The following is a 23,488-nucleotide window of genomic DNA, read 5'->3' on the forward strand; positions in this document are numbered from 1 at the left end:
TTATTTATTTTTTGAGATGAAGTTTTGCTCTTGTTGCCCAGGCCGGAGTGCAATGGTGTGATCTTGGCTCACCCAACCTCCACCTCCTGGGTTCAAGTAATTCTCCTGCCTCAGCCTCCGGCATATCTGAGATTACAGGCATGCGCCACCATGCCTGGCTAACTTTGTATTTTTAGTAGAGACGGGGTTTCTTCTTTTTGGTCAGGCTGGTCTCCATCTCCTGACCTCAGGTGATCAGCCCACCTCGGCCTCCCAAAGTGCTGGGATTACAGGCATGAGCCACCGCGCCTGGCCCCATTAGCCCAGTTTTAAACCAAAGGAAATGAGAGTCTATGAGGTTAAATAAATTCCCTAGGACCGCTCAGGAAGAGCTGGAACTAGAACCCAGGCCTTCTGACACTGACCAGTACTTCTTGCACCAGCCTTTGACTCCCCCGAAAAGGGCAGACTGCATCTTCATGGAGGAGGTGGGCAAATTCTCAAAAGCAGGGACCACAGTTCTGACACCTGGGCTTCTGTCATGGAGCAGAGAGTGGGGTCTCTGTGTGGAAACTGGGCTAGAGGGGAGTGCCAGGTGCACCCCCAGGAGTGAGCCTGGAGCAGTCCCCTGACCTCTCAGGATGTGTTTCTGGTTACCAGCCCTTGCTCTTCTGGTTGCCTGGTGTGTGAGAAGAGTAGAAGAAACACCTACACTAATAAGCCAAAGTCCAAAAGGCTTTCAAACCAGTGTGGTCTCTGATTTTTCACCTTCATATTCTATTTAGAAAAGAAAATGCGTGCACACTTGAAAGTTTCTTCCAAATTTATCTGTTGCTATTTTGAGGCTTTATCTACCTACACTTAAATGATTATATTCAATCATTACCATCAGCCAAACAAGATTTTAAAAGTTTTTGTCAATGCCTGAAAACATTTTTGCAAGAGAAGTTAAAAAGTGGGTATATGAAATAAGACTAAGCAGAAAACCTTTCCCCTATCTTTTCCTCCCAGGGTTCCCCGAATATATATGACCATGAAGTCACCATAGAAGCGGATACTTACTTGCCTGTGGATGAAACCCTGATTCCTATAGGTTGGTGAATTTAACCTTTTTTGTGTTATGTGGGATCTTGGATTGGCTCTTGAGGCCAAGAAAGACATTAGTGGAGAAAGTGGTGAAATCTTTATAAAGTCTGTAGTTTAGTTAATAGAATTATTCCAGTGGTAATTTCTTAGTTTTGATATGTGTACTGTGTTTATGTAGTCTTAGCATGAGGGAAAGCTGGGACAGAGATGTAGTATTTTTACCACTTTTCTGTAAGTCTAAAATGATTTCAAAATTTTAAAAATTTTTAAAAAATGGTGAGTAAGATAATACCTTACTGGGGCTGGGCATGGTGGCTCATACCTGTAATCCCAGCACTTTGGGAGGCCAAAGCGGTTGGATAACTTGAGGCCAGGAGTTAGAGACCAGCCTGAGCAACATGGTGAGACCCTGTCTTATTTTTTTTTAAGATTAAAAAAATGTTTTTTTGGCCGGGTGCAGTGGCTCACGCCTGTAATCCCAGCACTTTGGGAGGCCGAGGTGGGCAGATCACGAGATCAGGCGATTGAGACCATCCTGGCTAACATGGTGAAACCCTGTCTCTACCAAAAACACAAAAAATTAGCCGGGTGTTGTGGCAGGCGCCTGTAGTCCCAGCTACTTGGCAGGAAAATGGAGTGAACCCGGCAGGAGGTTGTAGTGAATCGAGATCGTACCACTGCACTCCAGCCTGGGCGACAGATAGAGACTCCGTCTCAAAAAACAAAACAAAACAAAAAATTTTTAATGCAAAAGAAATTTTAAAAAATTTTAAATAAGTTTACTGGATACTCGTCTTACACCAGGTAACAGCTTTTGTTTTAGTTGGCTTTTTTGGGGGTTCGGGGGAGGGGACAGGGTCTCACTCTGTTGCCCAGGCTGGAGTACAATGGCGTGATCTTGGCTCACTGCTGCCTTGACCTCCGCAGGCTCAGGTGATTCTCCCATCTCCACCTCCTGAGTAGCTAGGACCACAGGCATACACCATCATGCCCGTTGTATTTTTTAGTAGAGACAGGGTTTGACCAGGCTGGTCTCAAACTCCTGGACTCAAGCAATCTGCCCGCCTCGGCCTCTCAGAGGGCCCGGATTACAGGTGTGAGCTGCTGCGCCCAGCCACTTTATTGTCTTTAATGGGTTGAGTTTATGGCTGCTAGTTCAAACTTTTTATGAGGAAGAAAGGTAAGCATGTGAGCCTGCATACCAAACAACAACTTCAGTTAACAGCAGGCATTAGGAACTCCCATAAATAGAGTGACTACAAAACTAATTGGAATAATAAGGAAAAATTGAGATCAATGGGGTCAAATTTTTGGCATCACAGTTTTGAATATTTTCCTGGCTCCAGGGCTGAGTTTAAAGGCTTTTCTGTTTGTCTTGGTAGCACGTGTCATCTTGTGATATTTACATGACTCAGTAGAAGGGCATGAGTAAGCTGGCTCATCTGGTCCTAGAGTCAGAATTATTGCAGTAGAACTATATGTTGTGAACTGCAAGGAAAAAATAGTGGTGGCTGCTGTTTTATGACTGATAAGGAAGAAAGTGAATCAATTAGCTTATAAGTGAAGGTTATGAAATAAGTGCACATTTATTTGTGTATATTTATGAAATCTTCTCATGCTATCTGGTTGAGTTGATGAGATGAAAATCACAACAGGGCATAATTTGTGCATTTAAAGGCCCTGTAAAGGCCAAGTTATTTTACTTGATTGTAAAAAGTCATTGTGGCAAAGCATAGTAGGGCTTAACATGCACTCTAATGGACTGTATAAAATTTGTGTTCGCTGGGTGTGGTGGCTCACACCTGTAATCCCAGCACTTTGGGAGGCTGAGGCAGGGGAGGATCACTTGAGCCCAGGAGTTCGAGACCAGACTGTGCAACACAGTGAGATCCCATCTCAACAAAAAATTGAAAAAAAATAGCCAGGTGTGGTAACACGCACCTGGGGTCCCAGCTACTCAAGAGGCTGAAGCAGGAAGATCTCTCAAGCCCAGGAGTTGGAGGCTACAGTGAGCCGTGATCTCTGCTACACTCCATCCTGGACAACATAGCAAGACCCCATCTCAAAAAAAAACCTAACTGGGACTATATATGTTATATTTCAGCTTTTTCTTTTTTTAAAAAAAAAAAGACCAAACTATCATTTATAATCATCATCTTTTCATGAAAGAATATTTTAGTACCATAAAAGTGTAAATATATTTAATCTCAGAATAACAACTATTTATATTGAATTTATGTAGCTTTTTAAAAAATATATGGTATCACTTGGAGCCAATACTGTAAAAAAATAAATAAATAGCAGATTATCCAAATGCATCTGTTTTCTGTGGACCAGTGAAAATGTTATCACTAACTCATAATTGAGAACTAGTAATTGATCTGTAAGGCCACTTCTATCTCTTGCATTCTTTAATTCTACGAGGCTCCTAGCACGACATTTTACTGCTATTTCCACAACTCTTCAAATGCTTTAGAACTCTATCATTGAAGTAAATAAGTTGCTGCAACTTCAGAGCTCATGAAAAATTTGTAATTCTCTCCTACCTATCCATACTTGAGCCAGACCTACATGTTATACCTGTTTGCCCAGTGACACTTAAACAGAAATTATAGTATTGTTTTCTCTTTTCTCAGAAGTCCTTAAGAAACAAGTTTATTGTCTGATTCCTTTGAAACTTCCTCCAAAAATGGGTGGGAACTGCTACCCTGCACTTTAGGAATGTAAGAATTCACATGTCTAGCCCCCTTTCAACTGAGAACAAATCTCTAGGAGCCCAGATTTTCTCTTTTTTTTTTTTTTTTCTTTTTTGTAGAGACAGGGTCTCCCTATGTTGCCCAGGCTGGTCTTGAATCTCTAGGCTCAAGCAATCCTCCCACCTGGGCCTCCCAGAGTGCTGGGATTACAGGTGTGAGCCACCACGCTGGTCCTCATCTGACTCTTAACACTGATCAAAAGCCCATGAGCTTAATTTTGAAAGAAGTCCAAAAGGCTTGCCCATCATTTGATCATTCAGAAGTGCTGCTGGGCTCTCCAGGAGCTGGCAGTCTATGGGAAGGGTCAGCCAGAATTGTGTCCATTACTCTGGAAAATATCAGGATAGACATAACTAGGAGACTTGGCACAGAGGGCAGGCGCTGCTGAGGGGGCTTCCAGATAGAGGAAATGAGAGTTAAATAAAACCTGGAAGGGAAAGTGGAAGTTTGCCAGGGAGTGAGGAGGAGAAAGGTGTTCCAGATAAAGATGAACAAGCGTGGGCGGTGCAAGAAACAGCAGGACTAGCCCAGGGAAGTGCTGTGCTTTTGAAGCAAAGCATTTGGGGCATAATTTTAGTGGCAGAGAGTAGATGGGCCTGGAGAGGTTGATTGCAGCCATGTCAGATCTGTACCAGGCTCTGTGGAACTGTGATCCCTAGGGTGGCCTTGGGTGGCCCCAGGCTGGCCTGGAGCTCAAGGCCGATCCACATAGCTGATTCACAGGTGTACCTGAGTCCAGTCTCAAACTTCAGCGTGTTCTGCCAGAGCTGGACTGAACCACAAGGCCACTTTCCTGAGACGTGCTACAAGAACCTATTAGACCAGGCCGGGCACAGTGGCTAACATCTATAATCCCAGCAATTTGGGAGGCCGAGGTGGGCAAATTATTTGAGATCAGGAGTTCAAGACCAGCCTGACCAACATGGCGAAACCCCGCCTCTACTAAAAGTTCAAAACTTAGCTGGGTGTGGTGGTGGGTGCCTGTAATCCCAGTTACTTGGGAGGCTGAGGCAGGAGAATTGCTTGAACCTGGGAGGCAGAGGTTGCAGTGAGCCAAGATCACGCCACTTTACTCCAGCCTGGGAAACAGTGAGACTCCGTTTCCAAAAGAAAAAAAAGAAAGAAAGAAAGAAAGAAAAGAACCTGTTAGACCGGTCGTACTCCATTAAGACTTCTCAAAATAAATATGCATTATCTACCAACTGTGGTTTTGTTGAATTGAGAAAAAGAAGATACTGATTATCTGTGAGATAAGGTAAAGATTTATGATAATAATAGCTAGTATTTCAGGGAGGACTTTATAAATAATTCATAACACAAACCTGTAAGGTAAGTTCTGTTCATTTTTCTTATTTAACAGATGTCAAAACTATAGAACAAGGAGTTAAAGTACCTTACAGAGGATGACCCAGTTAGCAAGTGGGGGAAAGCTGGGATTCACACCAAGGTAGTCTGGTATTAGAACTCAGGCTCTTAATAGACCTGCACTCTGCAGATCTTACAGTGTGGTTAGATGTCAAGAAGGTTCGGTGCCAGACACAGTGGCTCACACCTTTAATCCCAGCACTTTGAGAGACCAAAGATTGGTTGAACCCAGGAGTTCAAGAGCAGCCTGGGCAACATAGGGAGACCCCATTAATACAAAAAAAATGTTTTTAGTTAGCCAGGAGTGTCAGTGCATGCCTGTGGTCCCAGCTATTTGGGAGGCTGAGGTAAGAAGATTGCTTGAGCCCAGGAGGTCAAGGCTGAAGTGAGCTGTGATTGTGCCACTGCACTTCAATGTGGGTGAAGAGCAAGACCCTGTCTCAAAAAAAAAAAAAAGAAGAAGAAGAAGATTTGGGAGGTAAGGGAGAGGCAGAAAGGAGTGAGGATAGAAAGAAAAGTAAAATAATTTCTTTTTTTTTTTTTTTTTTTTTTGAGAATAGCGTGACCAGGAGGCGGAGCTTGCAGTGAGCCGAGATCACGCCACTGCACTCCAGCCCGGGGGACAGAGTGAGACGCCGTCTCAAAAAAAAAAGAAACACACACACACACACAAAAAATTAATTTCTTAACTATATAAATACCCAAGTGCAACATATAGTCAAGAAATGGGAAGTAAGCCAAAACAAAGAACATACTTTTGCCAGTTGTCAGTCCTCAGCTCTTTTGTCACCTTTTGTACAGGGAGCCTCCCCAGTCCTCTCACTGTCTCCTCCTTGTTCCTTCCTCCCTTCAATTTATTTCTACTTTTCTGCAAAGAAAACAGGAAACCAAGTTTGTTTAAATTAAATATAAGAAAGGGAGAGAGAGAGAGAAAGAGGAAGGAAGGAAAGGAAAAAGGGAAGGAGGGAGAGGTTTTCTTGAAATTAAAGAGCATGAATTTAAGTGTCTGTCCTTGTTAGTCTGACAAGAAAGGGAAAGTCCAAGGAAAGTCACCTCAGGTGTCATTGTTCTGTTGCAACATGTGGTGTTCCTGACGGATCCCTTGTCTTTCCGGTTCTTGGTTTTCTCATATGCAGAATCTTGTTGTGACCAAGTTGTGTTGGAAGTTCACTTTCTTTAAGTATGTATGTTGGTCATCTCTGTTGAAGATGATAGAAAAATCACCGTCAGTAGAAAATTTACAAACAGGCCAGGCGTGGTGGCTCATGCTTGTAATCCCAGCACTTCAGGAGGCAGAGGCGTTTGGATTTTTGAGCCCAGGAGTTCGAGACCAGCCTTGGCAACAAGGTGAAACCCCGTCTCTACGAAAAATACAAAAATTAGCCAATCTCACAGCCCGGTCTCGAAATAAAATAAATAAATAAATATATTAAAATTTCAAAAAATGAAAGAAAGTTTACAGATATAGTCAAAGAAAAGCCATACCACTTACAGGGTGGCGTTCAGCTATCTGGAGCAGCCCCGTATGGTGGGTACTTCATTTATCCGGGGAAGATGCCAGATAATGAGCTCATTTTAGACCCTTTGCTCTCCCTGGCTTTCCCTGGGAAGGCTGCTTGGTTGTGTTGAAACCCTCAGAAATCAACAGTAGAAAACTTCTCTAAAACAGCTTTGGCCTTTTTGCATATGAATGACTTTTACTCTGTAAATCAGTTCTTTTGTTTACCATCCTAGTCCTCTGCTTTCCACCCCAAATCCTGGTTTATATGTTTGTGGTTTTCTTTGTTTGTTTGTTTGCTTGTTTGTTTGTTTTTTGACATGGAGTCTCACTCTGTTGCCCAAGCTGGAGTACAGTGGCTTGATCTCAGCTCTCTGCAGCAACCTCCACTTCCCAGGTTCAAGTGGTTCTCCTGCCTCTGCCTCCTGAGTGGCTGGGATACAGGTGTGCATGCCACCACGCCCAGCCAATTTTTGTTTTTTTGGTAGAAATGGGGTTTCATCATGTTGGCCAGGCTGATCTTGAACTCCTGACCTAAAGCCTCCCGCCTTAGCATCACGAAGTGCTGGGATTACAGGCGTGAGCCACCACATCCGGCCTATATGTTCTTAAAATCTCTCTTCCTAGGGTCATGAGAATTCTCATTGATTTCACTTAGAGCTCCTGGAGAGAAAAGCCTCTATTTTTGTCATTGTAACAATAAAAAAAGTGTAGAGGTTTTTTTTTCTTTTGAGACAGTGTTTCGCTCTTGTTGCCCAGGCTAGAGTGCAGTGGTGCGATCTTAGCTCACTGCAACCTCCACCTCCTGGATTCAAGCGATTCTCCTGCCTCGGCCTCCCAAGTAGCTGGAATTACAGGCATGTGCCACCACACCTGGCTAATTTTGTATTTTTAGTAGAGTCAGGGTTTCATCATGTTGGTCAGGCTGGTCTCGAACTCCTGACCTCAGGTGATCTACCTGCCTTGGCCTCCCAGAGTGCTGGGATCACAGGTGCGAGCCACTGTGTCCAGTTTTTTGTTGTTGTTGTTGTTGTTTTGAGACAGGGTCTCATTCCATTGCCCAGGCTGGAACACAGTGGCACAATCATAGCTCACTGTAGCATCAAACTTCTGGGCTCAAGCAATCTTCCTGACTCAGCCTTCCAAATACCCAGGATTACAGGTGCACACCACCACGCCCAGGTAATTTTTTCTTTTTTTACATAAATGTGTCTCAACATGGATTTTTTTTTTTTTCTTTTTTGGCAGAGATGATGTCTCACTGTGTTGCCAGGCTGGTCTCAAAATCCCTGCCTCAAGCCATCCTTCCACTTTAGCCTCCCAAAGTGCTAGGATTACAGGTGTGAACCACCGCACCTACCCCCAAGAACTCTTTTTTTTTTTTTTTTTTTTTTTTTTTTTGAGACGAAGTCTTGCTCCGTCAACCAGGCTGGAGTGCAGTGGCACGATCTCAGATCACTGCAACCTCTGCCTCCCAGGTTCAAGCAATCCTCCCACCTCAGTCTCCCGAGTAACTAGAATTACAGGTACACGCCACTACGCCCAGCTAATTTTTGTATTTTCAGTAGAGAGGGGGTTTCACCACATTGACCAGGATGGTCTCAAACTTCTGACCTCAAGTGGTCCACCCGCCTTGGCCTCCCAAGGTGCTGGGATTATGGGCATGAGCCACTGCACCCGGCCCCCAAGAACTCTTTAAATGCACCTAGTGTCACAAGAACAGATAGCTAAACTGTGTCTGAAAAAGTGGCTCACACAGGGAAATTTGTGATGGATTTGGGGAAGCTTAGGGCAAATTTTAAACATGAGGCCTTTTGTCAGATCACCTACATTCCTCGGATTGTGCGTGAGTTTGTCGCAGATGCTTGATGTGACAAATTACACGGCTCATATCGCTTCATTTGATCAGCCACCCGTTGACTTTCAGCCAAGTCCTGCAGGGTTGCTTCTCAGATTGTATCTTTCTGCAAGACAAATATGTTTTCATAGTCTCTCTTTAACTTCTCCCTTTTGTGGCTATTAATTTATACTTTTATGTTTTTCAACTCCTTATTTTTGTTTTCTCTTTATGAAAGCTTTTAACGTGTGCTATTCTTGAGGGAAATACTGATGCATATCTAAACTTTAGGGGTGTTTTTCATGCTGGCTACAGACACTCGGTAAATAATTTTTCAGGTGATGGGAAAACCCATCATCATGAGAATGTAGCAACTTTTATTTTGTAGTAACTGTTAAAATTGTGGCCATGGTGCTCAGTAAAAGGGGACCTTCCCCTTGTAGATGTTTGGGGAGGAGTGAAGTCCTGTCCTCCATTTTGTTAGTAAACTGCTTATGGATGGGGCATTATCACCTAGAAAGAAAAGAGATACCATGGTATGCAGTAACAGGGAGCCGGAGCAAGAGCAAGACAAAGAAATTCCCTTATGCTTTCAATGCAGAGCCAGCATTTAGACCTCAACCTCGGGCAGGGCCCACAAATATCTGGCAGCTGTGAGCACCTGTTTTGCTCCTGCCTTCTTCCTGTTGGCAGTTTTGAGTTTTGGTGGTTTTTTAGACAGAGTCTCACTCTGTCACCAGGCTGGAGTGCAGTGGTACAATCTCGGCTCACTGCAGCCTCCGCCTCCTGGGTTCAAGTGATCCTCTTGCCTCAGCCTCCTGAGTAGCTGGGACTACAGGTGCGTACCACCACAGCCAGCTAATTTTTGTATTTTTAGTAGAGATGGGATTTCGCTATGTTGCCCAGGCTGGTCTCAAACCCCTGACGTCAAGTGATCTGCCCACTTCAGCCTTTCAAAGTGCTAGGATTATATATATACGTATATATTTTAAATATACGTTTTATATATATAAATATAAATTATATATATGTATATATTTTAAATATATGTTATATTTTAAATATATACATATATATTTTAAATATACATTATATTTTGAATATACATTATATATAAATATAAATTATATATATACGTATTGAGTGCATGACCCTTACTCACAGGTGCTTCTTTCCTGTCCCATGGCAGGCGGCACCAACAGAAGGCTTCTGCAAGGCTGAGAGCTCCTTTTACCCATGGACCAGGAGCAAAGTTTGCAGCTACACTGTCAGGCTGTGTTTGGATGTTAGCAGTTAGTTTAGCTTTGCGTCTTCAGAGCAATTATCCTTAGCTATTTAAAGATTTAAAAAAAGGGAAAAAAAATGACGCCCATAAAGCATTTGCTGCTCCGTAGGATGGGAGCACACTCTATTGTTGGGCATTTGAGGCCCTCTGGCATGAGTTTTCTGTTTATTGTTGTCAGGGCTGTCCCTGTAGTTTCCCAGAAGTAGAACTCCCCGAAGCTGTTTCCCAGAAAGGACAGGGGTGTAGATAATGGATGTCCAGAGACAGAGAACACTCCAGTGCCAGATCCGTGTGCTGCTTTGTCAGACATTTGTTTATTTATTATTTTGTTTGTTTGTTTTTGAGATGGGGTCTCACTGTGTTGCCCAGGCTGGTCTTGATCTCCTGAGCTCAAGTGATCCTCCCACCTCAGCCTCCTAAAGTGCTGGGATTACAGGCATGAGCCACTGTGTCCAGCTGTTGTTGTTGTTGTTGTTATTATTATTATTATTATTATTATTATTCTGAGACGGAGTTTTGTTCTTGTTGCCTAGGCTGGAGTCCAATGGCACAACCTCGGCTCACTGCAACCTCCGCCTCCTGGGTTCAAGCGATTCTCCTGCCTCAGCCTCCCGAGTAGCTGGGATTACAGACACCCGCCACCATGCCCAGCTAATTTTTGTATTTTTAGTAGAGGCGGGGTTTCACCATGTTGGCCAGGCTGGTTTCGAACTCCTAACTTTAGGTGATCCACCCACCTCGGCCTCTCAAAGTGCTGGGATTACAGGCATGAGCCACTGTACCTGGCCCCAGCTGTTATTATTTTTAATTGATACCTAATACATATTTAATTGATACCTAATACATATTTACAGGGTCTATTGTGATATTTTGATACATGTTTACAATGTGTAAGGATCAAATCAGGGTAATTAGCATATCCATCACTCAAACATTTATCATTTTTTTGTGTTGGAACATTCAAAATCTACTGTTCTAGCTATTTGAAAATATACAATAAATTGTTAATTATAGTCACCCTATAGTGCTTTAGAGCACTAGAACTTATTCCCCCTATCTAGCTGTACTTTTGTAACCATTAAGCAACCTTTAGGCTGTGCACAGTGGCTCATGCCTGTAATCCCAGCACTTTGGGAGGCCGAGGTGGGTGGATCACCTGAGGTCAGGAGTTCAAGACTAGCCTGGGCAACATAGCAAGAACCGTCTTTAAAAAGAAAAGAAAAGAAAATTTAAAATTTTCTTCACTGATCATTCAGGAGCATATTGTTTAATTTCCGTGTATTTGTACAATTTCAAAAGTTCACCTTATTGTTGAGTTCTGGTTTTATTCCATTGTGGTCAGGAAAGATACTTGATATAATTTCAGTTACTTTAAATTTGTTGAGACTTGTTTTGTGGTCAAACATATGGTCTGTTCTGGAGAGTGTTTCTTGTGCTGATGAAATAATGTGTTTTCTGAATCTGTTGGATGAAATGCTCTGTAAATGTCTCTTTGTTAGTCTAAAATGCAGGGGTTTTTTGTTTTTTTGAGAGTCTCACTCTGTTACCCAGGCTGGGAGTGCAGTAGCATGATCTTGACTCACTGCAACCTCCACCTCCCAGGTTCAAGCAATTCTTATGCCTCAACCTCCCAGGTAGCTGGGATTACAGGTGCCCACCACCACACCCAGCTAATTTTTGTATTTTTAGTAGAGACAGGGTTTTACTATGTTGACCGGACTGGTTTTAAACTTCTGGCCTCAAGTGATCCACCTACCTTAGCCTCCCAACGTACTAGGATAACAGATGTGAACCACTGCGCCCCGCCTAAAGTGCAGTTTAAATCTAGTGTTTTGTTGTTGATTTTCTGTCTAGATGATCCATTCGGTGCTGAGAATGTGGTGTTGAATTCCCCAGCTATTGTACTGGTGTCCACGTCTCCCTTTAGATCTAATAATAATTTGCTTTATATTATATACCTGGGCGCTCCAGTGTTGGGTGCATATAGATTTAGAATTGTTACGTCCTCTTGCTGAATTGATCCCTTTACCATTATATAATAACCTTTTTCTTTTTTTTAATCGTTTTTGACTTGAAGTCTGTTTCATGTGATGCAAGTACAGCTACCCTGCTTACTTTTGGTTTCTGTTTGCATAGAATATCTTTTTCCACCCTTTCAGTCTATGTGTGTCTTTACAGATGAAGTGAGTTTCCTGTAGGCAACCATAGTTGGGCCATATTTTTTAATCCATTCAGCCAGTCTATATATTTTAAGGGGGGGAAATTTAATCAGTTTACATTCAAGTTTATTATTGATAGGTGAGGACTTCTGTCATTTTGTTAATTATTTTCTGTTTTTTTTTTTTTTTATATCCTTTGTTCTTTTCTTCCCCTCTTATTATTCATCCTTGTGATTTGGTGGTTTTCTATAGTGGTAAAGTTTGATTCTTTTCTTTCTTCTTTGTGTATGTGCTCTACCAGTGAGTTTTATACTTTTTGTGTTTTCTTGATAGTAATTATCATTTCACTTCCAGATGTGGAACTCCCTTGAGCATTTCTTGTAAGACTGGTCTAGTGGTGATGAATTCTGTCAGTTTTTGTTTGTCTGAGATATGTCAGACATTTAGTTTCAGGACCTGATTCTAGTTCCCTGCCCTGTGGCAACAAGTAGAAACAGATCCCTGGTACACTGCTTAAGTATTAGGCCAGCTAGATGTGAGCAGATAAGAAAATCAAATCCTTCTATTTTGCCAGGGATTAATTCATTCTCAGGATTGTAAATATTACATTTCACCTTCACCTCACAGAACTGTAGAATTAGGGGGTGAGCTGGGCAGCCTGCCCAGCAAGACATTATGATGTGTACAACACAGTGCACTGCTAAGGAGGTGTGTTAAAAGGCATTTATAGCACATAGCTTTTTTTTTTTCCTTATAAGTTTGGTGCTCATTATTTGTAGTAGTAGATAAGGAATTAAGAAAGCAAAAACGAGTGCTTTGACTAGGTCTTTTGCCTTTGAAGGTAACATTAGTAAAATCCCCTCTTCTTTTTTATTCTTATAAAATTTACCCAATTCACTCTGCCCCCCAGCCCATCTGTGTTCACTTGCTGTTCTTGATGCTCTCAGTTTTTAAAAGCTTATTCTAAAATTACATGAAAGCAACCCCATTTTGACAAAATTAGAATTCTGGTAGGAAACGCTTGCCACAAGGCTATGGAGAGAGGCCCAGCAAGACTTTTGTATTTTTTTTCAACCTCTCTCGGTTAAACCTACAATTCGGTAGATGATATAATTACCTCCCTGGGGTAAGTCTCTATCTCTGCCTTGGAGAAATAACAAAGTCCAAAGTAGTCTCTTCATTCAAAGATGTTGCAAATGAAGGCTGTTTTGATCTTTATGTATTAGCATTTGGGTTTTAATCTTTCTGGAGCTCCTGACAGAAAATTCCTTTACATTTATTATATAATTCTAAAATATTGGACATATTTGTTGCAAGCATCTGTCAATATCCTTACTCTTTCCATTCTACTCCCCACTGCCTTCATTAGTCATCAGGTCCTACTGATTTTTAACTCCTAAGTATTTCTCAAATCTGTCTCCTCAGTGTGTATCATGGGTTATATAACTCCATCTCCATTGTCACTGTGCTGCTTTAGACTATCTTTTCTTGTCTAGATTAGTGCCTGGCTTATGTTATGGGCTTCATAAAGTGGGATCAATGAATGAATGATTCATATTCTGGACAACTGCACTCTAACACCTAACTGAAAAAAAAAAACTTAACCTCTATCTTCCATGTAAAAGCATCTATCTAAAAGGCAAATCTTACCTTGATAATCTCCAGGTTAATAAACCTCTTAGACAGTTCCCAGGCCTCCCCAAAACCATCTCTCATTTCACTGATCAAAAAAATAAAAATTTAAAAATTGTAAAACTAAAAAAAAATCAAACATTTCTCTGGTCAAAAAACAAAACCAAAAATGATCTCTGAGCATGCCTCACTCACACCCCACCCTGCTGTGCATCCCTCTCCCACCCCCAGCCTACAGGGACCACCCAGTAACCTCTTCTTTGCTACATAACCCTTACCCTCCTTCTTCACAGCTCATATTTTCTCCTTAGAAACTTTCCCCCCCACTTTCTGGAAACCGTAGATTCTTTCTTGCTTATGGTTTTTGTGATGACATCAGCCGTTTAGAATACATCAGCCGTTTAGAATTCATGATGTGCCCAGGCCCTGCTATTTGCTTCTCCACAGAGCTTGCTCAGATAATCCATCAGGATTTAGTCACAGATTGAAAGTAGGGAGCTTCAGGCTTGGTCTTTTTGGGTTGAAGCTAGAAAACTAATCTATACTGAACACAAAAATGAAGCTGAGTAATAGCCAACCTATACATCCTAGGAATTAACTATTGCTTTTTTTGCCCCCAGCCAGTCTCTCTACACTCCTCTCTTCTTTACATTTGTTTTAAACACAGTATACACACACACACACACACATATATATATATAATTTATTATTATTTTTTTAATTTAGCTGGGCATGGTGGGGCATGCCTGTGATCCTAGCTGCTCAGGAGGTTGGGAAGCTGAGGTAGAATGATATGTGGGAATTTTTTTTTTTTTTTTTTTTTTTTTTAGACAGAGTTTTGCTCTTGTTGCCCAGGCTGGAGTGCAATGGCATGATCTCGGCTCACTGCAACCTCCACCTCCCAGGTTCAAGTGATTCTCCTGCCTCAGCCTCCTGAGTAGGTGGGATTGCAGGCATGCACCACCATGCCCAGCTAATTTTCTATTTTAGGTAGAGACGGGGTTTCTCCATGTTGGTCAGGCTGGTCTCTAATTCCCAACCTCAGGTGATCCACCCACCTCGCCCTCTCAAAGTGCTGGGATTATAGGCATGAGCCACTGTACTCAACCTTAAACACAGTATATTAGCCCAACACTGTGTGAGAACTGGGATTCAGAAAACCAGAACGTAGGTCTCCGTTCTGCCATCCACTAGCTGTGCTATGAGTCAGCCATGAAAATTCTCTGGGCCTGATTGACTGAATCTGTAAAATCTGACTTGATGAGGATTATATTCATTGAACTTTGAGGCCCTGTCCATTTCTTACACCCTGATTCAAAGACCGCACAGAATCTCTAACCCAGGTGTTCTTAACTAGGGTTCTTGTATGTCTGGGAAAATGATGAAAGAACTTCAAGGGGATCATGAGCTCTTTAAATTCTATGTAAAATCCAAGGCTGGACATGGTGGCTCACGCCTGTAATCCCAGCACTTTGGGAGGCTGAGGCGGGCAGATTGCCTGAGCTCAGGAATTCGAGACCAGCCTGGGCAACATGGTGAAACCCCATCTCTATTGCAATACAAAAACAATCAGCCAGGTGTGGTGGCATGTGCCTATAGTCCCAGCTACTCAGGAGGCTGAGGCATGAGAATTGCTTGAACCCTGGAGGTGGAGGTTGCAGTGAGCCAAGATCGTGCCACTGTACTCCAACCTGGGAGACAAGGAGAAATTCTGTCTCAAAAAATAAATAAATAAATAAATAAAATTAAATTAAAAATTCTATGTAAAATCTTTTGTGAACTGGCTGCATCACCTTGGCCCACAAAGGGGGTTTTCTTATCTTTTTTCCTCTTTCAAAGTAATGGTAGTTTATGGTTGCCCTACCATGTATTCTCTTTTTATTATTTTATTTATTATTATTTTTTTAGAGACAGGGTCTCACTCTGTTATCCAGGCTGGAGTGCAGTGGCGCAATTACAGCTCACTGCAGCCTTGGCCCCCTGGGCTCAAGCGGTCATCCCACCTCAGCCTCCTGAGTAGCTAGGATCACAGGTATGCCCCCACCATGCTCAGCTAATTAAAAACAAATTTTTTGAGGCTGGGAACAGTGGTTCATGCCTTTAATCCCAGAACTTTGAGAGGCCAAGGTGGGAGGACTGATTGAGTCCTCCTGGACTTCAAGAACCTGAGAAATATAGACCCCATTTCTACTACAAAAAAAAAAATCAAAAAATTAGCTGGGCCCAGTGGCATTCACCTGTAATGCCAGCTACTTATGAGGCTGAGGCAGACGATTGCTTAAACCCAGGAGTTCAAGGCAAATTGAGCTACGATGTGTACCACACTCAGCCTCGGTGACATGGCAAGACCTTGTCTCTAAAAATATATATATATATATAGCTACAGGTAAGAAAGTACTTGGATAACAGTAAAAAAGGTAAAACAGTAAAAAAGTTAAAGTCATGACATTGGAGCCTATGAAATGTGTTTACCCGAGAGCCGTTTATTGTATGTTGGGTCCCTCCTAGATAGTGTTCAAGGTTGAATGCAAAAACTCCAAGAACCTCTCCAAGGACCAATGGTATTCTTTAAGAGGGCACATTACTGAATCCTTCCTATGAAATGGTCACAAGATCCTTTTTATGAGCCTCCAGAAAAACTCCTGAAGCTACTCATGTTCCCTACTGGAAAACACATTACCACTACAAGATTGGCAAACATGAACCAGCATGGTAGAAATTTGGCAGGAAGAAAGCTCAAAATTTAGCACTTGGCCAGGCAATGTATAATTCCTGTGAAAATTGCAGGCTAACATTCAGTGAATTTGCCACAAGGGGAATTATTTGCTAGAGCAACCACCCTTGGAGAGTTGATGGTTCACGTCTACCCTTCCTCCAGCACAGGTCTGGACAAGGGCTGGCTCTAGTTCATTCCTGGTGTATAGCCATCCTTAGTGGTCACTACATTCTGAAGGGGCTTAGTGGGACTGTGGGCCTTGGGCAATGGACCTGATGTTAACTCAGGTGAGTTCCCAGAGCAGATTTGTGTTCAGTTCAGCTAACATTTATAGAGCACCTACTGATTGTTACATGCTGCCTGAGAGAGAGAGGACGGAACACTGTCTCTGCCCTTGAGAAGCTCAGAGGGATAGAGAGAACCTAATGTGGTCAGAGCAGTTGTAGACATAATGCCTGTGGGACTGACAGAGTATAGAAGCCAGGGTAGAAGGAGGCTTCTCAAGATTGTCCTGAGCTGTGAGAAGCCTCTCAGTGTCTGTGAGGATCTAGCCACACGGAGAGTGAGAGTACCAAAGCACAGAATTCAGGAGTGGGGGTGACTGTTAAGCCAAGAAGCCAAAGAGGCAGTTGGACAGGGCAAGGACTAGGGTGCAGAATGTAAGGAGCACTCACTCTCAGGGTCATGCACGTGCAGGGTCAGCACCTGAGAGTGTGTGTCTCCTTAAATTTTGCACCCTAGGCACCTCATTTGCCCAGCCCTACAGTTGAGTACAGTCTGATTGTCTTTGTGGGCCATGCTGATGAGCTGGGATTTTTTTATTTTTAATTTTTGATGGAGTCTTGCGCTGTCACCCAGGCTGGAGTGCAGTGGCAACCTCCCCGTCCGGGTTCAGCAGTGCAACCTCCCTCTCCGGGTTCAATGGTGCAGCCTCCCTCTCCAGGTTCAACCTGTTCTCCCACCTCAGCCTCCCGAATAGCTGGGGTTACGGGCATGCACCACTACGCCAGGCTAATTTTTTTATTTTAGTGTTTTTATTTTTTTTGAGACAAAGTCTCACTCTGTTGCCCAAGCTGGAGTGCAGTGGTACGATCTCGGCTCACTGCAACCTCTGCCTCCCAGGTTCAAGCGATTCTCCTCCCTCACCTCCCAAGTAGCTGGAATTACAGGTGCCCGCCACCATGCCCAGCTAATTTTTGTATTTTTAGGAGAGACAAGGTTTCACCATGTTGTCCAGGCTGGTCTTGGACTCCTGACCTCGTGATCCACCCGCCTCAGCCTCCCAAAGTGCTGGGATTACAGGCATGAGCCACCGTGCCAGGCCAATTTTTGTTATTTTTAATAGAGACGGGATTTCACTATGTTGGCCACGCTGGTCTCGAACTCCTGACCTCAGATGATCCACCCACCTTGGCCTCCCAAAATGTTGGGTTTACAGGTGTGAGCCACTGCGCCTGACTGGAATTTTAACTTTAGATCATAGAGGGCTTTCAGAAGTCAGATTTTACAGATTCAGTTAATAGGCCCAGAGAATTTTCATGGCCGACTCATAGCATAGCTAGTGGATGGCAGAACGGAGACCTATATCCTAGTTTTCTGAATCCCAGTTCTCACATGGTGGCACTACAGGTGAATGCCACTGGGCCCCGCTAATTTTTTTATTTTATTTTTTTGTAGTAGAAATGGGGTCTCTCTATATTTCTCAGGTTCTTGAACTCCTGGACTCAATCAATCCTCCTGCCTTGGCCTCTCAAACTTCTGGGATTAAAAGCATGAACCACTGTTCCCAGCCTCAAAAAAATTTGTTTTTAATTAGCTGAGCATGGTGGGGGCATGCCTGTGATCCTAGCTACTCAGGAGGCTGAGGTGGGATGACCACTTGAGCCCAGGAGGCCAAGGCTGCAGTGAGCTATAATTGTGCCACTGCACTCCAGCCTGGATAACAAGCGCATTCTAAGCTGGGGACTCACCTGGCAAGATTGGCATTTTAGAAATATCACCCCAGGTTGAGCGTGGTGGCTCACACCTGTAATCCCAGCACTTTGGGAGGTCGAGGCAGGCAGATTGCTTGAGCCCAGGAGTTTGAGACCAGCCTGGGCAACATATTGAGACCCCATCTCTTAAAAAAAAAAGTAGCCAGGTGTGGTAGCCCACACCTCTAGTCTCAGCTACTCAGGAGGCTGAGGTGGGAGGATCCCTTGAGCCAGGGAGGTGGAGGTTGCAGTGAATTGTGATCCAGCATGGGCGACTGAGGGAGATCCTGTTTCAAAAACAAAGAAATATCACCTCAGCAACTGTTCTGGTAGGGCTTGACTGGAGACAGAGACCAGTTTAGATGCTGTTGTTGGAGCCGGGCACAATGGTGTGTTCCTGTAGTCGCAGCTACTCAGGAGGCAGAAGTGGGAGGATCACCTGAATCTAGGAGTTCAAGTCCAGTCTGGGCAACATAGTGAGACTCTATCTCTTTAAAAAAAGGGGGTGTGGGGGGTCGCTATTTTAATAGTCCAAGCAAGAGATGAGACCCAAACTAAGGGTCAGGTGGAAGAAGGCAGTTTAATCATATTTAGGGGGTAAAAATCAAGAGGCCTGAATTGAATGCGTAGATGAGGAAGCAGGAAGGCTATGTGATGACCTCGGGACTCTAGGGCAGCTGCTGGGCAGTAGGGATGGGAATGTTCAGTGAGTCGTGAGTAGGGGAGGAGGGGGAGCTGGCATGGGACTGGGGGCTGGGGGAACTGTGGATTCGATCTTGAAATATTTGAGGTTAGGGTGACTGTGGCGTGTACATCTCCTCTGTACACCTGACCTTACACCTCCAGCAGTTGGACCCATGAGTGACGTTAGAGAAATGAGAGCTGGAGACATACATCAGCGTGTACTTTGTAGATTAAGCCACTTGGATTTCCCAGAGAGGAATTGTAGATTGAGGAGAGCAGTGGTCTGAGGACCAAACCCTGGGAAACTCTAGGAACCAACCACCAATATTTAAGGTCCAAAAAGGGTCTACCTTAAAGTGCCAAGGGAGATGGCCAGGGGTAGAAGGCAAGGAAAGAGAAGAGGTGTCTAGAAGTCTTGGAGTGACCAACAGTGTCAATACTCCAGGGAGGTCAAGTGGCAGGAGACCTGGGAACCTGCATGGCTGTGATGGTTGTTGTCCTGAGCCCGTTTAAGTATTTAACAGAGTGGTCAGGGCAAAAGCCAGACTGTAACCGTTTGAGAAGTGACAAAAAGTGAGGAGAGATTCAGGAATATAGGCCAATAACTGATTCCCAACTAGGCAGCTTTCTTGAATACGGAACTCTGCCAGGCACAGTGCCTCACACCTATAATCCCAGTCCTTTGGGAAGCTGAGTCGGAAGGATCACTTGAGGCCAGGAGTTCAGGACACAGCAAGACCCCATCTCTACAAAAAATATATAAAATAAAAAATTAGCAGCCGGGTGTGATGGCTCATGCCTATAATCCCAGCACCTTTGGGAGGCCAAGGCAGGTAGATCACTTGAGGTCAGGTGTTCAAGACCAACCTGGCCAAAATGGTGAAACCCTGTCTCTACTAAAAATACAAAATTAGCCAGGCATGGTAGCACACACCTGTAATCACAGCTGCTCGGGAGGCTAAGGCAGAAGAATTGCTTGTACTTGGGAGGCGGAGGTTGCAGTGAGCCGAGGTCGTGCCACTGCACTCCAGCATGGGCAACAGAGTGAGGCTCTGTATCAAAAATTAAATTAAATTAAATTAAATTAAATTAAAAAGCCTGGCATGGTGGCTTGCACCTGTAGTACCAGCTGCTTGAGAGGCTGAGGCAGGAGCATCTCTTGAGCTCAGAGAGCTAGGGGCTACAGTGAGCTATGATCACACCACTGCACTCCAACCTGGGTGACAGAGCAAGACCCTGTCTCTAAAAAAAAATAATAAAAATAAATAAAAAAGAACCCTGGGCCCCACCTCAGAGATTCTGATTCATTGGCTTTAGCACAGGGCCATGGAATCTGTCCCAGCATCCTAGATGCTGCCTCAGTGAGTTAACAGAAAGGACTGGTATTGAAAGTGCTGTTGGTCAGGCGTAGTGGCTTACGTCTGTAATGCCAGCACTTTGGGAGGGCAAGGCGGGCAGATCATGAGGTCAGGGGATCGAGACCATCCTGGCTAACATGGTGAAACCCCATCTCTACTAAAAATACAAAAAAATGAGCTGGGTGTGGTGGCGGGCGCCTGTAGTCCCAGCTACTCTGGAGGCTGAGGCAGGAGAATGGCGGGAACCCAGGAGGCGGAGCTTGCAGTGAGCCGAGATCGCGCCATTGCACTCTAGCCTGGGCAACAGAGCGAGACTCCGTATCAAAAAAAAAAAAAAAGAAAAGAAAAGAAAGAATGTGCTGTCAGCAAGCTGTGACAAAGAGAAGGCTCCTCTGTGAGGCAGGGAAGTGGGGTCAAATAACAGTTTTGTTTTTGTGTTTGTTTTTTTTTGGAGGAGAGGAGCTGATTTAGGACAAGTAAAATGGTTGTCAGAGAGCAAAGGAATCCAGGGAAGGCTTGAGACCGTGAATCTGTGGTGGCCTCAGCGGGTGCTTCTGTGGGCTTTCTCCTCTCTCGGCAGGGTGGAGTCAGGAGCAGAGAAGGCAAATGGTGGGATGACCCGAAGCTGGGGTTTTATCAGAGAGGAGGAACAGGAGGACAGGGTGTAAGACGGATCAAGGAGTGTTACTAAGGGGCTCAGGTCCTAGACAGTGGGCCTAGACAGGTAGGCAGTGAGGGTCGTGGGGGACAGGGAAGATGCATGACAAGGGGCCCTGAAAACCCGGGGAATATTGCCACATCAGGGGCCCAGCAGTCCCAGGAGAGGAGCAGGTCTAGCAGGAATGCCCTTGCGCCTGTGCAGGAGAGCAGCAAGACTAGGAGACTGCAGACAGATAGTGGGTAACTGAAAGGTGAACTTTCTACCAGATAGCAAATCCCTGGATGTCATCCTGATGGATCTAAGATGAAAAATACCCCACCATGAAAATGGCTTACATGGTCCCAACCATGAAGCATAAAATTGCCTTTTCACCTGAAAACGACCTGCAACATGGTTTAGCATTTTATGCTTCGGATGTCATGTAACATCCAGAAGCAATACCCTCCCCACGTTGCAAGTCAAAGTAAAATCAGAAAACGCTCAGTGGAAAGGAAAAAAAAAAAAAAAAACCATAAGACAAAAAACCAGCAATAGAATAAAGCCGCAAACCCAAAGCACCAACAGAGGAAAGGGAAAAAAAGCTGCAGCATAGACAAGCTTTGATGTTGTGTGATCTGTGAAAATGTATAGAAATGTTACCTTACCAAAAAATTCCCAAGGTGCTTTACTTGCCAACCACTGGAAGGATGTAAAAATTCCCACCCAGGGTGTTACTTTTAATTATCATCCTCTTTATGTTGTTTCCTAAAATAACAACAGGCATTCTAGAGATGATTTACCAAGATGGCTTAATGAAGTGTCAGATGAGTACCTGTGCCCACGAGCCCCTTTACCGCAGGCCTCCTTATGCAAATTTGACTGACTCTTCTAAGCCCGACTAGATAAAGAAACAGACATAATTGGAGCAGCTGGGCTGGAAGCACAGCTGGGCCATCCCCATGGAGACTAGACTCTAGCACCACGTGCTCTTCCTGCTGCCCCAGCGTCCCTCCCAACTCTTGCTTTTCAGAGCAGCAGCCCACCTGAACCTGGGTCTTGCTCAGATGATCTCCACATCAGTGCTTGTCAGCTTTCATGTGCACACAGATCACCTGTGCAACTTGCGAAAATGCATATTCAGACTCAGTGGCTGGGGTGTAGCCTCTGGATCTATGTGTCTAACAAGCCCCTGGGTGATGCATGTGGTCGTCAGATGGTCCTAGGCCCACACTTGGAGGAGCTATTTAGAGCCTATAAAATAGTTACTCCCCTATCCAGTGTTTGAGTCCCAGACTTCTGGATTCCGCCAGCACTGAGATGCTTCTGGGACAGGATGCTTACTATCCCTCTTGGGTCAACATGTCAGAAAGGCCTTCCTGTATTGAGCTGAGATCTGTCTATGTACGGCTCACCCTCACCTGCCCTACTTCTGGGCCTTGGTTCCTATGTATTCGGCTTAAGGCCTTAGAAAGTGGCTGGCATGTCTCCCAAGTATTTTATTCAGGCAAAACATGCCAGGTCCTCTGGCTATAATTTAAAATTTTTTTTCTAGAGACAGGGTCTCACTATGTTGCCCAGGCTGGTCTCAAACTTATGGGCTTAAGTGATCCTCCTGCCTCAGGCTCCCAAAGTGCTGAGATTACAGGCATGAGCCACCATGCCTGGTCTTGGCTATTCTTCTTATGCTATGGTTTGGTCATACTGGTCATTTCCTTCTTTTTTTATTTTTTTGAGACGGAGTTTCACTCTTGTTGCCCAGGCTGGAGTGCAATGGCGCGATCTTGGCTCACCGCAACCTCCGCCTCCTGGGTTCAAGCAGCTCTCCTGCCTCAGCCTCCCAAGTAGCTGGGATTACAGGTGCCTGCCACCACACCCAGCTAATTTTTGTATTTTTAGTAGAGACGGGGATTCACCATCTTGACCAGGCTGGTCTTGAACTTCTGACTATCCGCCCACCTCAGCCTCCCAAAGTGCTGGGATTACAGGCGTGAGCCACTGTACCCACCCCTGGTCATTTCCTTCTGATCCTGCTCTGTGTGTCTTTAGGCCTCTCCTCTTGTGATACTCATGCTGCAAAAAGTAGCTTGGGAGTGTCACCACCTCATTACAGATAGCCTTTTTTTTTTTTTTTTTTTTTGAGACGGAGTCTCGCTATGTCGCCCAGGCTGGCATGCAGTGGCGCAGTCTATGCTTACTGCAACCTCCGCCTCCCAGGTTCAAGTGATTCTCCTGCCTCATCCTCCTGAGTAGCTGGGATTACAGGCACGTGCCACGACGCCTGGCTGATTTTTGTATTTTTTAGTAGGGATGGGGTTTCACCACGTTGGTCATGCTGGTCTCGAACTCCCGACCTCGGGTGATTTGCCCACCTCGGCCTCCCAAATTGCTGGGATTACAGGCATGAGCCACCATACCTCGCCTTACAGATAGCCTTTATGTGACTCGTGTTGAACTTGCTGTCAGCCATCATCCTTAAAGTCATTTTCACACATGCTGTGGATCAGCCACATTTCTTCCTAG

General features: G+C 44.3%; 1 protein-coding gene across 1 annotated transcript in view; it reads left to right on the forward strand.

Moving 5' to 3' along the window:
* GALM (galactose mutarotase) overlaps positions 1-23,488 on the forward strand; it is a 72,641-nt gene that overhangs the window by 23,870 nt on the left and 25,283 nt on the right. The window contains exon 4 of the mRNA XM_007970893.3: positions 991-1,072. Within this exon, the coding sequence (XP_007969084.3) occupies positions 991-1,072 (82 nt within the window). The remainder of the gene's footprint in view (positions 1-990; positions 1,073-23,488) is intronic.

Source organism: Chlorocebus sabaeus, chromosome 14 (assembly GCF_047675955.1).
Source record: "Chlorocebus sabaeus isolate Y175 chromosome 14, mChlSab1.0.hap1, whole genome shotgun sequence".
Classification (NCBI taxonomy): domain Eukaryota; kingdom Metazoa; phylum Chordata; class Mammalia; order Primates; family Cercopithecidae; genus Chlorocebus; species Chlorocebus sabaeus.